Raw genomic sequence first — 13,688 nt, forward strand, 5'->3', positions numbered from 1 at the left:
TCCCGGGATCACAACCTGAGCCAAAGGCAGATGCTCAACTGCTGAGCCACCCAGGCATCCCTAAATTTTTCTTTTTTAAAAAAAGGTGAAATGTCTCTCATGTTCCCTTCACACTGTGCCTCCTTTTTTCTCATATATATCTCTTTTCCCCTTTGATTTTATTTTAGCACTTATCTTGCCCTCTCTTCCCTGCCTGGTTTATATCCTATTCTCAATTACCTGCTCATGTTCTCTCACCAGCATCCTTGGTCCTTTGCACCCCTATTCCTCTGCTTCATCCAATAGCTACTAGAGTTCTACTTCTCTTGTCCTTCACTTAAGTAAGAAAAATGCTGTCAGAGAAAAATCACAAGACAATACAGACTGGCACCACACAGATTGAACAGTTTCCAGCTTCGCCTGAACAAGAACAGGGATCTCTGTTCCTCTTCATGTCTGTGTGAGGTCTTTACCAATTCCACCTGCTCTCAGTAGACTGTCTTACTACTTCATGAGACAGTAGACACCACGAAGGCTCTCAGCCCCTCTTCACAAGCAACACCCCCTGCCCCCAACACCATCCTTTTTTCCAGGTTCATTGATGGGATATCACTTTTATGGTAGAACATCCATCTATTCACCTGTGCCTTACTAACATAGCTTGTTTTCTCCTGTGTGCCTCTGGATTATAAATTACCCCATCTTAAAATCTACTTTCAACTTGTAATGGCATTCTTTTCCTCCAGCCTATAAACATACTCCGGTCTTGGCTCTCCTTAAAATAAACGAGACTAACAGTCAAACCCTATCAAAGGATGATTGTTAGTCAATGATCAACATGAGAACCCTCAACTTGATTCTAGTATCTCCTGTGTCCATATTCAGACCTCTAAAAAGAGTCTAAATTTACCATCTCTACCTTGAGTCACACTTGGTACTACATTCCAAAATTAAGCTAATAAAATATAAATGTGAAATTGTAAAAGAATAACAACATAAAATAGAATTTCATATTTTTCATGTATTTGAAGGTATAGCAAATTTACCTTTTGGAAGGAAAGACATTTTAAAGGAAAAGTATTTCAAAGATGACTCATTAAAACTTTAAGGAGAAATTGTTTATATCTTTTGTCCTGTATATGTACTGAGAATTTTCTCCAAGGAAATTGTTCAGCTAGATTTTATTAAGCAGCATGCCAGTCATTGGCGTTACAGAAAGGTGGAGAAGACATGTACTCATAGGATGTACTCATGAAGGTGTCAGGTCATCCAATGAGGGTTTTCTCTAGAAAACAGGGGAACTGCTTGAAGTGGGCCTGAACCACAGGGGAAGTTACCAAGCATGTGCTTAGAGATGATGCTCTGATATGTCATGGCTTGTTCTGTTATCAGTATGTAAGTATCTTCGTGCATCTGGGCATAGGATTTGTGCAGGGCAGGGTTGAGAATTGAAGTTGAAAAAACAGACCAATTTATAGTGCTTTATATACTAGGTCAGGAGATTTAGAATTTACCATGGATGTGACAGGGAACTTTAAGAGAAAAAGGAAAGAGAAATGCAATCAGATTTGCATTTAGCAGATTTGTAGAGGTTCATAGTGTTGAAAAAATATGCAGTCTCCTTATCTGAGCTCATGATGCTGAAAGTACAATTTTTATCCCAGGGAAAGTGAGATATGTGTTCAGTTCTAATACCAAGTCAGAATTTTTTTTGAAGATTTTATTTATTCATGAGACAACAGAACAAGAGAGGCAGAGACACAGGCAGAGGGAGAAGCAGGCTCCATGCACGGAGCCCGATGTGGACTCGATCCCTGGACTCCGGGATCACACACTGAGCCAAAGGCAGATGCTCAATCACTGAGTCACCAGGCATCCCAAGTCAGAATACTACTACTAACTAACACTAATGTGTACACGTATTGTTTCCTAAAAATGACTGTATTCTTAGTATGAGGCTGTAATTATATTTATCAGCACTGACACTCATCCCCTGGAGCTATAAACCATGTCCTTAACTTTGTGCTATCATTAGAGATACGAAAATACATCTGGAGAAAAATTTAGAAGAAGAGCGTCAAATTTTACTGCAGCAACAAAAAATATGTCGAAATCGAGCACGTAAATATTTTGTGGAATCAAACCGGAGAAAAAAGTAAGTAATCGTATTTTCTTCAGAAGTGTAGAAATTCAAAGTCATTATAAATTAATTATAGTTTCTCTACTTTCGCATTTTATGAACCTAAGTCATGGCATTTGCTTTATCTGTAAAACACTGGTCAACATTTGTATGCCTTCATAAATTTTCTTATTGTTTTTCTGCCTAAAGCACAAAGGTGGTCGTGTACTCATTCCTGAGCGGGACCTTAGCAGTCCTTTCTTATCATAGGACTTCTTATCATAGTGTCATAGGATGGCTGCAAAATGTGCTCCATTCTTTGTTGTCTATATCCTTTCACACTAAATCAAAAGATTACAAATTAGTACTTAGTCTCTAATGGAATGTAATTTCATTTTAATTTACTGTTCACTTCTATATAATTTTTCTATATATCATTTATCCAATCAAAAATGGGGGGAAATTTAAATAATGGTAGAAATATGATGCAAAGAATATTATAAATGACTTCCATTGAAAAAAAAAAAACAGCTATCTAAACTGGAAGCCTAATAAAGTAAAAATATAAACCATCCAGTTACTGCATACCATTTTTCAAGGTTTCTTTGAATGATTAGATTTTGTTTTTTAGATGGATTGTTAATGTGTTGGCTACCTTGTCTGTATTTTGTCAATAGCAGCAAATCCCTAGAGTGTATGAACTACATCATTGGACGCGTGTTGCAAATCCCATTTGGAAAATACAAAATTGTTTACCTGTAACTTTTTTCTGACATCATATTTCTCCTTAGATTAACTCTTTCATTGTCTGGTGTAATGAAGTTACTTAATGAAGCTTGTTTCTTGTTTTGTATTGGTGTCTTACTGTTTTTCTCCTACCTGGGGGCCTATAAAAGCACACAGCAGGTGTTCAATAAAGATGCATAATCGTATGTTGAAACAGTCATGGGTTCTGGAGTCAGAGACCTAGGTTTAAATCCCCATTCCATGAGTTAGAGCAACTTATTTAATCTCTCTGATCCTCAGTTTCTCAGTTATGACTGGCATTAATAAAATCTATTTCAAGGGATAGCTATGTAGAGCAAAAATATGATATTAAGAATGGTTGAAAATATGTGAAAAATATTTATCATACTGTCTGGCCAATAGTGCTTCTTCCTTATTTAATTTATTTTGTTGTTTAATAATTAAAATCTGTCAATTGCGTTTTTTCTAATAATTGAGTTCCTTGGTAAAATAGCACAAAGTGTCTTCCTTTCTTCTCTCATCAAACACTTTTCTTATCAAGAAAAACAGAATTCTGATGTAGAAAGAAGAGAAATTCAGGCTTACGATTCCAAGAATCAGAACATTTTCCAATATAATTTATGTTTTATTTTTCTGTTACCCTAGGGTGCTGTGTAAAAACATAAAAAATTTTAAAATTTTAATCATTTTAATTTTTAGAAAGGAGTCCAAATTATTGTATACTTAGGAATTTCAAAATATGTTTATCATTAGGTTTATCAAGGCCTTTTTGGCCTTGCCGTTATCTATCCATTTATGTTTTACATCATCTAAGTTTATGCTGTCCGCTCACATTATGGTCATGTGGTTTTTCTTTAAAAACTACTTTTTTTTTTACAAGCAAAGACATTCTCCTTCTACTCTTAGTGAGTACATTTTGACATTAAAATGTGCTGTGTTCCCTGTAGTTTTCAGAGGAGAATATTCACAGCATCAAGTTCTCTATATTTATTGCCATTAATTGTTTAAAGTCACACACATTTTAATTTTCTTATTATTTACTACTGCCTGCCTTTTGTATTTGCTAGTATTTTTCTCATGTTTTTATTACATTCTCTCATTCAGTGTCTATATAATGGAGTCCCCATTGTTTTACTCCAAGATGTCTACCTTCCTCCCTACCTTCAGTAGATCCTGCCGGAGTATGTATGATTATCTTTAGGCCTAATGCATAATTGCCATTCTAGGACTTCCCTTTTTTGCTCTTGCCTCTATTGCATCCCTTTTGTTTTGTTTTATAATATTAGTTCTCTGGAGCACATCCTCACATAGTTTCTAATATGCTGCTGTGTAGACCACATGATCTTAAGATACACACACATAAAGGAATTACTATTTCCTACATTTTTTAAATTTTCAATTGTGGCACTATCTTTGATCAATAACTGAACAGACATTTATTTACTGAACAAGCATAGCTGGTTGAGTACGAATGATTAAACATTGTATCAGGAAAAAAAATTTTGTTTATTATTAACTTTAGAAATGGCAGTCTGATTTAATGTGACTTCATAAGGAAAAGAAATTGAAGAAGTGTACGAAAGGAGCCTCAGATTTTTTTTTAGTTTGTCTTAATTTTGTTTCTTCAATTTGTATTTTTAGATTTCTGATATGAGTGCAACCATGTGGCATTTGTTTTTGTCCTTCTGATTCATTTCATTTAGCATAATACTCTCAAGTTTCTTCCATGCTGTCACCAGTGGCAAGATTTCATTATATTTTATGGCTGCGTAGTATTCCAATGTATGAATATATCTTCATTATTCATTCCTTTATCAATCGGCACTCAATATCTTTTTTAAATAATAAATTTATTTTTTATTGGTGTTCAGTTTACCAACATACAGAATAACACCCAGTGCTCATCCCGTCAAGTGCCCCCCTCAGAGGCACTCAATATCTTGACTAGTTGTAAATAATGCTGCAATGAACATAAGAATGTATATATTTTTTAAATTACTCTTTTTGGGACGCCTGGGTGGCTCAGCGGTTGAACGTCTGCCTTTGGCTCAGGATGTGATCCTGGAGTCCCAGGATTGAGTCCCACGTCGGGCTCCCTGCATGGAGCCTGTTTCTCCCTCTGCCTCTGTCTCTGCCTCTGTCTCTCTCTGCCTCTCCTGAATGAATGAATGAATGAATGAATGAATGAATGAATAAATAAATAAATAAATAAATAACTCTTTTTATGTTATTTAGATAAATACCCAGAAATGGAATAGCTGGATCCTATGGTAGTTCTATTCTTCATTTATTAAACAATCTCCATATGGATTTCCATAGTGTTTGTACCAATTTACAGTCACATCAGTGGGTAAGGGTTCCTGTTTCTCCATATCCTCTCCAATGCTTGTGACTTCTTGTCTTTTTGATAATAGCCATTCTGTGAGGTGATTTCTTATAGGGGTTTTGATTTGAATTTCTCTAATAATTAATGGCATTGATTAACATACGCCTGTTGGCCATCTGTATGTCTTCTTTGGGAAAATGTCTCTTCAATGGGCAGACCCTCTGCCCATTTATTTTTTAAAGATTTTATTTATTTATTCATGAGAGACACACAGAGAGAGGCAGAGACATAGACAGAAAGAGAAGCAGGCTCCCTGTGGGGAGCCCAATGCAGGACTTGATCCAAGGACCCTGGGATCACCACCTGAGCCAAAGGCAGACGCTCAACCACTGAGCCACCCAGGCGTCCCCGCCTCTGCCCATTTTTAACAAGGTTGTTTATTGTTCTTGAGTTGCATGAATTCTTTATCTATTTTAGATGTTAACCCCTTAGTGGGTATATGGTTTGAGATTCAGATATATGGTGTACAATTCAGCAGGTTGCCTTTTCATTTTGTTGATAGTTTCCTTTGCTGTGCAGAACTATTTTGGTTTGATAGAGTCCCGTTTGTTTACTTTTGCTTTTTTTTTTTTTTTTTGTCCCTTTGGTTTTGGTGTCAAATCATAAAAACAACAGCTGTGGTAATATCAAGGAGCTTCCTACCTATGTTTTCTTCTAGAAGTTTTATGGCTTCAGGTCTTACTTTCAAGTCTTTAATCCATATTAAGTTAGTTTCTGTGTGTAGTAGAAGACAGTGATCTAGTTTCATTCTTTTGCATGAGTTCAGTTTCCTCAGCACCATTAATTGAAGAGACTGTCCTTTCTTCAATGTTCTTGGCTTTTTTTGTCATAGATTAATTGTAAACAATGTGTGTTTATTTCTGGGTTTTCAATCCAGTTCCATTAATCTGTATGTCTGTTTTTATACCAGTAACATACTGTTTTGATTACTATAGGTTTGTAGTATTTTTTGATATCAGGGAGTGTGATAGTTCAGCTCTGTTCTTTTTCAAGACTATTTGTGACTACTTGAGATCTTTTGTGGTTCCATACAAATTTTAGAATTATTCTGTTTCTATAAAATATGCCATTGGTATTTTGATATGGATTACATAGAATCTGTATTATTATGTATTATATAGTATTACATGGTATTCTCGCAATATCAATTCTTCTAATCTGTGAACATAGAATATCTTTGCATTTATTTGCATCTTCTTTGGTTTCTTTCACCAGTGTCTTATAGTTTTCAGTGGGCTTTCATCCCCTTGGGTTACACTTATTACCAGATATTTTATTCTTTTTCATGCAATTGTAAATGAGATTGTTTTCTTATCTTTCTGATGCATCATTATTAGTGTATAGAAATGCAATGGATTTCTGTGTATTGATTTTGTATCCTGCAACTTTATTGAATTTATTTATTCTAACAGTTTTTTGATGGATTCTTTAGGATCCATCATTTAGGATCCATCCATTTCTATGTATAATATCACGTCACCTGCTCATGGTGACAGTTTTGTTTATCTTTCTGATTTGAATGCTCTTTTTTTCTTTGCCTAATTGTCATGACTGGGACTTCTAGTACTCTGTTGCATAATAGGACCAAGAGTGAGCATCCGTAGCTTGTTCCTGTTCTTAGAGGATCACCATTGACTTTGGCTGTGGGATTGTCATATGTCTTTCATTATGTTTAGGTGCATTCCCTCTATACCCACTTTGCTGAGAGTTTTTATCATAAATGTTGAATTTTGTCAAATGCTTTTTCTGCATCTATTGAGATGAACATACACTTTCATTTTGTTAATGTAATGATTGATTTGCAGATGTTGAACCATTCTTGCATCCTTGGAATATATCCCATTTGATTCTAGTGCGTGATCCTTTTAATGTGTTGTTGGATTTGGTTTCCTAATATTTGTTGATGATTTTTGCATCTATGTTCATCTAGGATATTGGCCTGTAGTTTCTCTTTTTTGATGTCCTTGTCTGGTTTTGGTATCAGGGCAGTGCTGGTCTTGTAGAATCGTTTGAACTTTCCTTCCTCTTCAATATTTTTGGAAGAGTTTGAGAAGTATAGGTAATAAATCTTCTTTTAATATTTGGTGGAATATACCAGTAAAGCTGTCTGGTCCTGAACTTCTGTTTTTTGGGGAGATTTATTTTATTACTGATTCATTCTCCTTACTAATAGCTGGTCTGTTCTAATTTTCTGTTTCTTTATGATTCAGTCTTAGAAGATTGCATGTTCCTAGGAATTTATCCATTTCTTCTAGATTTTCCAATTTGTTGAAGTATAATTGCTCCTAGTAATCTGTGAGATCCTTTATATATCTGAAATGTCAGTTCTTTTATTTCTAATTGTATTTGAATTGAGTCTCTCTCTTCTGTTCTTGGTAATCTAGCTAAGGGTTTGCTGATTTTGTTTATCTTTTAAAAAGAACCAGCTCTTAGTTTCATTGATCTTTTCTGTTGTCCTTTTAGACTCTATGCATTTCTTTCTGCTCTGATTTTTATTATTTTCCTCCTACTACTAGTTTGGGACTTTGTTCTTCTTTTTCTAGTTCCTTGAGGTATAAAGTTAGATTTTTGAGTTAGACTTGTATTTTCTTGTTTTTTGAGTTAGACTTGTATTGCTATGAACTTCCATCTTAGAATCACTTTTGGTGTATATAGATTTTGGTATGTCATATTTCTGTTTTCATTTGTTTCTCAGTATTTTTTTTAATTTCTTGTTTGATTTCTTCTGTTACCCAATATTGCTCAGTAACATGTTGTTTAATATCCACATATTTGTAGCTTTCCCATTTTTCTTCTTGTAATTTACTTCTGATTTTATATAATACGGTTCGAAAAGATGCTTGATAATGATTTTAATCTTCTTGAATTTATTGAGACTGATTTTGTGGTCCAATGTGTGATCTATCCTAGAGAATATTTTATGTGCACTTGAGAGAAATATGTATTCTTCTGTTTTTGGTGGAATATTCTATATATATTTTATTAAGTCCATCTCATGTGTTTTTGAGGCTGATGTTACCTTGTTGATTTTTTGGTCTGAAAGATCTATCCACTAATGAAACTTGGGTTTTAAAGTTTCCTACTATAAGTGTATTGTTCTCAATTTCTGTCTTTGGGTCTGTTAATGTTTGCTTTATATATTTTTGTACTTCTATATTGGGTACATATGTATTTATGAATGTTATACTTTCTTGTTGGATTGACCTCTTTTATCATTATGCAGTACCCTCTTTGCCTCAAGTGACAGTCTTTGTTTTCAAGTCTATTTTGTCTGATAAGAGTATAGCTACTCCAGCTTTCTTTTCATTTTCAGTTGCGTGGAATATCTTTTTCCATCCTTTACCTTCTGAATGTTTTTATTTCTGAAGTTAGTCTCTCCTAGGCAGCATATAGATAGGTCTTGATTTTTCATCTATTCAGTTACTCTGTCTTTTCATTGGTGAATTTAGGCCATTTAGGGATCCCTGGGTGGCGCAGCGGTTTGGCGCCTGCCTTTGGCCCAGGGCACGATCCCGGAGACCCGGGATCGAATCCCACGTCGGGCTCCCGGTGCATGGAGCCTGCTTCTCCCTCTGCCTGTGTCTCTGCCTCTCTCTCTCTCTCTCTCTCTGTGACTATCATAAATAAATAAAAATTAAAAAAAAAAAAATCTGCTGAGAGTTTATGGAGTTTCCCTTGTATGTAACAAATTGTTTTTCCCTTGCTGCTTTTAGGATTCTCTTTATCCTTAACTTTTACCGTTTTAATTATAATATGTCTGGTATGGATTTCTTTGTGTTCATCTTATATGGAACTCTCTGGGCTTCGTGGACTTGGGTGTCTGATTCCTTCCCCAGTAAAGGAATTTTTCAGCTATGATATCTCAGATAATTTTTCTGGCTCTTTCTGTATGTCATGTTCTTCTGGGTTCTCTATAACACAAATGTCATTCTGCGTGCTCTTGTCCCAAAGGTCCTTTAAGGTGTCTTCACTGGTTTTGTTTTTGTTTTTAAGGATTTTATTTATTTATTGGAGAGAGAAAGAGAGAGCAGAGAGGGAAGAGGAGAGGCAGACTCCATGGTGATCAGAGAGCCTGACAGTAGGTCTCAATCCCAGGACCCCAAGGTCACAACTGAGCCTCCCAGGCACCCCTGTCTGCACTGTTCTTAATCCACTTTTACTTTTGCCACTGAGTCTGTGTGTGTCCCAGCTCTGTCTTCCTGCTCACTGGTTTGTTCTCCCTCACTCAGGCTGCTGTTGAGCCCTCTGGTGTGGTTTTCAGTTCAGTGCAGTTACAACTTCTCTTTGCTACTTTATGTTTCTCTTTGTTGAAGTTCTCACTGTTCATGGGTTCTTCTCCCAAGTTTGGTGAACGTCTTCATAACCATGACTTTGAATTCTTTATCAGGTAGATTGCTTATCACCCTTTCATTGAGTTTTTTCTGAGGTACTATCTCATTCTTTCTTGTGGAATATCCTTGTGTTGCTTCTCATTTTTCCTAATGCTTTGTGTCTGTTTCTATATACTTAGTAAGGCAGCAGCCTCTTCCAGGCTGGAAGGGGTGACCTTGTGGAAGAGACATCCTGTGAGGCCAAGAAGTATGGTCTCCCCTGGTCACCAGAACAAAGACTCAAGGACTGTTCCCTGTTTGGACTGAGCACTCCAGTGTGCTGAGGCCATAGCTGCATGCCAGTGGGCAGGCCCGGGGCTCAGTCTGGCTGCAGGAAGCAGCTCTGATGGCCACCATGTGTCAGCTGGCAGGGATGGCTCCCAACCCAGCTTGGAAGCACACTCCTGATCATGCACACACGGACCCACTGCACCAGCAGCAGATTAGTGGGGGATTTCCAAAGGCTGCTCCCCAGGGCTAGAATTAGGAAGGTCACTGAGACTGCAGAAATGGTTCTGTCACTGTCTCAGTCCCAGGGGTGAGCACCTGCTGTCTGTGCACAGTGCAGACTGGTGTTGGGAGTCTGAAAAACCCCATTAAGAGAATCCTGAACATAATCGCTGTTGATTTTTAAAGCCCAGTTTTGGGGGCTTATCTCTCCTGGGTAGGATCTAAGGTTTGGAGCACCTGATGTAAAGCTGGAACCTCACTCCTCAGGAAAACATCCCAAATCTTTGTATCCCTTCTGATGATGACTGACAGCAACTAGGTGCGGTTTTCCTCTGGTGGATTCCTGTTTCTGCTCTTTCCCATAGTGATGCTGTCCCTTTATCCATTGCTGTGGAAACCCTATTCATTCCACTTCCAACTCCCTCTCAGGGATGATTCCTCATGTAGTTGTAGATTTGTGTCCACGGAGGATGTAGTGCAAGATCTGCTAAGCTACTGTCTTGAACCCAACTCAATTTTCAGGGAGTTTAAAGATACTAATGTAAGCACTTGGACTTAAAAGTTGAGATGATCAGATAAAATTCCTGTGTAACCAAAGAGATGGAAAAATATTCCATGCTCATGGATTGGAAGAATTAATATTGTGAAAATGTCAATGTTACCCAGGGCAATTTACACGTTTAATGCAATCCCTATCAAAATACCATGGACTTTCTTCAGAGAGTTGGAACAAATTATTTAAGATTTGTGTGGAATCAAAAAAGACCCCAAATAGCCAGGGGAATTTTAAAAAAGAAAACCATAGCTGGGGGCATCACAATGCCAGATTTCAGGTTGTACTACAAAGCTGTGGTCATCAAGACAGTGTGGTAGTGGCACAAAAACAGACACATAGACCAATGGAACAGAATAGAGAATCCAGAAGTGGACCCTCAACTTTATGGTGAACTAATATTCGACAAAGGAGGAAAGACTATCCACTGGAAAAAAGACAGTCTCTTCAATAAATGGTGCTGGGAAAATTGGACATCCACATGCAGAAGAATGAAACTAGACCACTCTCTTGCACCATACACAGAGATAAACTCAAAATGGATGAAAGATCTAAATGTAAGACAAGATTCCATCAAAATCCTACACAGGCAACATGCTTTGTGAACTCAGCCACAGTAACTTCTTGCAAGATACATCCACAAAGGCAAAAGAAGCAAAAGCAAAAATGAACTATTGGGACAGCAAAGGATACAGTCAACAAAACTAAGAGACAACCTACAGAATGGGAGAAGATAGTTGCAAATGACATATTAGATAAAGTTTGATAAAACTTGAATCTACAAGTTTCCAAGAACTATAAAGAACTTATTAAACTCAACAGCGAAGAAACAAACAATCCAATCATGAAATGGGCAAAAGACATGAAGAGAAATCTCACAGAGGAAGACATAGACATGGCCAACAAGCACATGAGAAAATGCTCTGCATCACTTGCCATCAGGGAAATACAAATCAAAACCACAATGAGATACCACCTCACACCAGTGAGAATGGGGAAAATTAACAAGGCAGGCAACAACAAATGTTGGAGAGGATGTGGAGAAAGGGGAACCCTCCTGCACTGTTGGTGGGAATGTGAACTGGTGCAGCCACTCTGGAAAACTGTGTGGAGGTTCCTCAAAGAGTTAAAAATAGATCTGCCCTACGACCCAGCAATTGCACTGCACCCCAAAGATGCAGATGCAATGAAACGCTGGGACACCTGCACCCCAATGTTTCTAGCAGCAATGTCCACAATAGCCAAACTGTGGAAGGAGCCTCAGTGTCCATCGAAAGATGAATGGATAAAGAAGATGTGGTTTATGTATACAATGGAATATTACTCAGCCATTAGAAACGACAAATACCCACCATTTGCTTCGACGTGGATGGAACTGGAGGGTATTACGCTGAGTGAAATAAGTCAATCAGAGGAGGAAGAACATTATATGGTCTCATTCATTTTGGGAATATAAAAAATAGTGAAAGGGAATAAAGGGGAAAGGAGAAAAAATAGTGGGAAATATCAGAAAGGGAGACAGAACATGAAAGACTCCTAACTCTGGGAAAGGAACTAGGGGTGGTAGAAGGGGAGGTGGGCGGGGGTGGGGCTGACTGGGTGGTGGGTACTGAAAGGGCACTTGACAGGATGAGCACTGGGTGTTACTCTGTATGTTGACAAATTGAACACCAATAAAAAATAAATTAAAAAAAATTTCTATGTAACCAGCAGCATAAGAGAAAAAAGGACACAATGGGGAAAATTGCCCAAATAGAAGAAAGAGTACTGGATAATAAATGACAGGTGAACACTTTGGAAGAGTCACTAAAATCTACAATAAAAAAGATTCCTTAAATATCCTAAAGGTAGAAGGAAATTATCTGAAGAATCATGAATTATCTAGTGAACAAGAATATGGGGTATCTGCATTATCTATTTGTGAAAATAATGCAGTTTGAAGTTTCCTGTGAAACAGGAAATGGGTACCCTTAGAAAATATAAGATGGAATTATACTTGAAGCCGTAAGTCATATTTATCAAACCTCCTCCATATGTGGATATATATATTGTAAGCTAAAAATATATACGTAGGTTCAAATAAGGTTAGATGTCAGTATGTGTAAATATCTGTGAGTGTATTATGCATGGTATATTAATAGAAAATTAAAGGAATTTAGGGTGTTTACAAGTAATTTTTCTTCATTTAAAAGTGTTTTAGAGGGCAGTCATTTATTCAAACTTGCCAGAAGTCTTAAAAATTTCAAATACTAAAGAATAAAGAGTAAAATGCATGAAGTTTCCAATAGCGAAGTGGTGAAGGATGGCAGTGCCAGACACTGAACACTGTGACGATCGCCCATGTGGTTCTATGGGAGCACACTCTCAGGACACAGAACTCCTGGAAATATAAAGTCTTATGAGATGGCCGGGAGTCATCCGGGGTCCTCAGAGGTCCTCTGGGCAGGGGTGTTTAACACAAAGAGGACAATTTGTGAAAAAGTTTAATATCATGAGACATAAGACAAAATGTGATGAGAGTTACACAGGAAAATGTGGAAGAGTGTCAAGAGACGAAGTTATAGAGCTAATAGACATTTTGTAACATAACTTCTGTGCCGATCAAAGAGATTAAACCCTATCCCCGGGAGATGCTGTTGAAGGAAGAAATCAGTGTCACGATCAGATTTCTCTTTTTGCTCATTACAGCAAAGGGTTGGAGGAGAGAAAACAAGAAGAGAGTTGTTTTATTGACCTGGGGAGAATACAACAAGCCCAGAGGCAGGGCTGTGACTCAGTAAGTAGGGTCAGTAGAAGCCTAAGAAGTCCTGTTACTTACAGGGCTGCATGAAAGAATACTTAGGGATTATGAAACTGTAACCTTTTTAATATAAATCTTTCTAAATTATGGTACACATTTCTGTGATTTTTATACAGATTATAGTAAATATTGTTTGAGATTTCCTTTATGCCCTAGGATGACTATTAGAAGCATCAAGTGTTCTACACTGTTATCTTGCTGTTTTGCCCTTGAGCGGCTAAGCTTTATTTAGTTCATAATAGTAGGCTGACAGGTAAGCTTGGTGCGTTTATCTATTTAAGATT

At 37.1% G+C, this 13,688-nt stretch overlaps 2 protein-coding genes across 12 annotated transcripts in view; one reads left to right on the forward strand and one right to left on the reverse strand.

Moving 5' to 3' along the window:
• Positions 1 to 13,688, reverse strand: part of ANGPTL5 (angiopoietin like 5) — a 136,760-nt gene that overhangs the window by 20,225 nt on the left and 102,847 nt on the right. The gene's annotated exons all lie outside the window — the stretch shown is intronic.
• CEP126 (centrosomal protein 126) overlaps positions 1 to 13,688 on the forward strand; it is a 102,448-nt gene that overhangs the window by 1,271 nt on the left and 87,489 nt on the right. For all 11 annotated transcript variants that reach the window (XR_013376691.1, XR_013376690.1, XM_077893217.1 and 8 more), the window contains exon 2: positions 2,015 to 2,134. Coding sequence is in view for 9 of the 11 variants with exons in the window: in XM_077893217.1 (XP_077749343.1) it covers positions 2,015 to 2,134 (120 nt within the window). In the remaining 2 variants the exon portion in view is untranslated. The remainder of the gene's footprint in view (positions 1 to 2,014; positions 2,135 to 13,688) is intronic.

Source organism: Canis aureus, chromosome 3, assembly GCF_053574225.1.
Source record: "Canis aureus isolate CA01 chromosome 3, VMU_Caureus_v.1.0, whole genome shotgun sequence".
Lineage (NCBI taxonomy): Eukaryota > Metazoa > Chordata > Mammalia > Carnivora > Canidae > Canis > Canis aureus.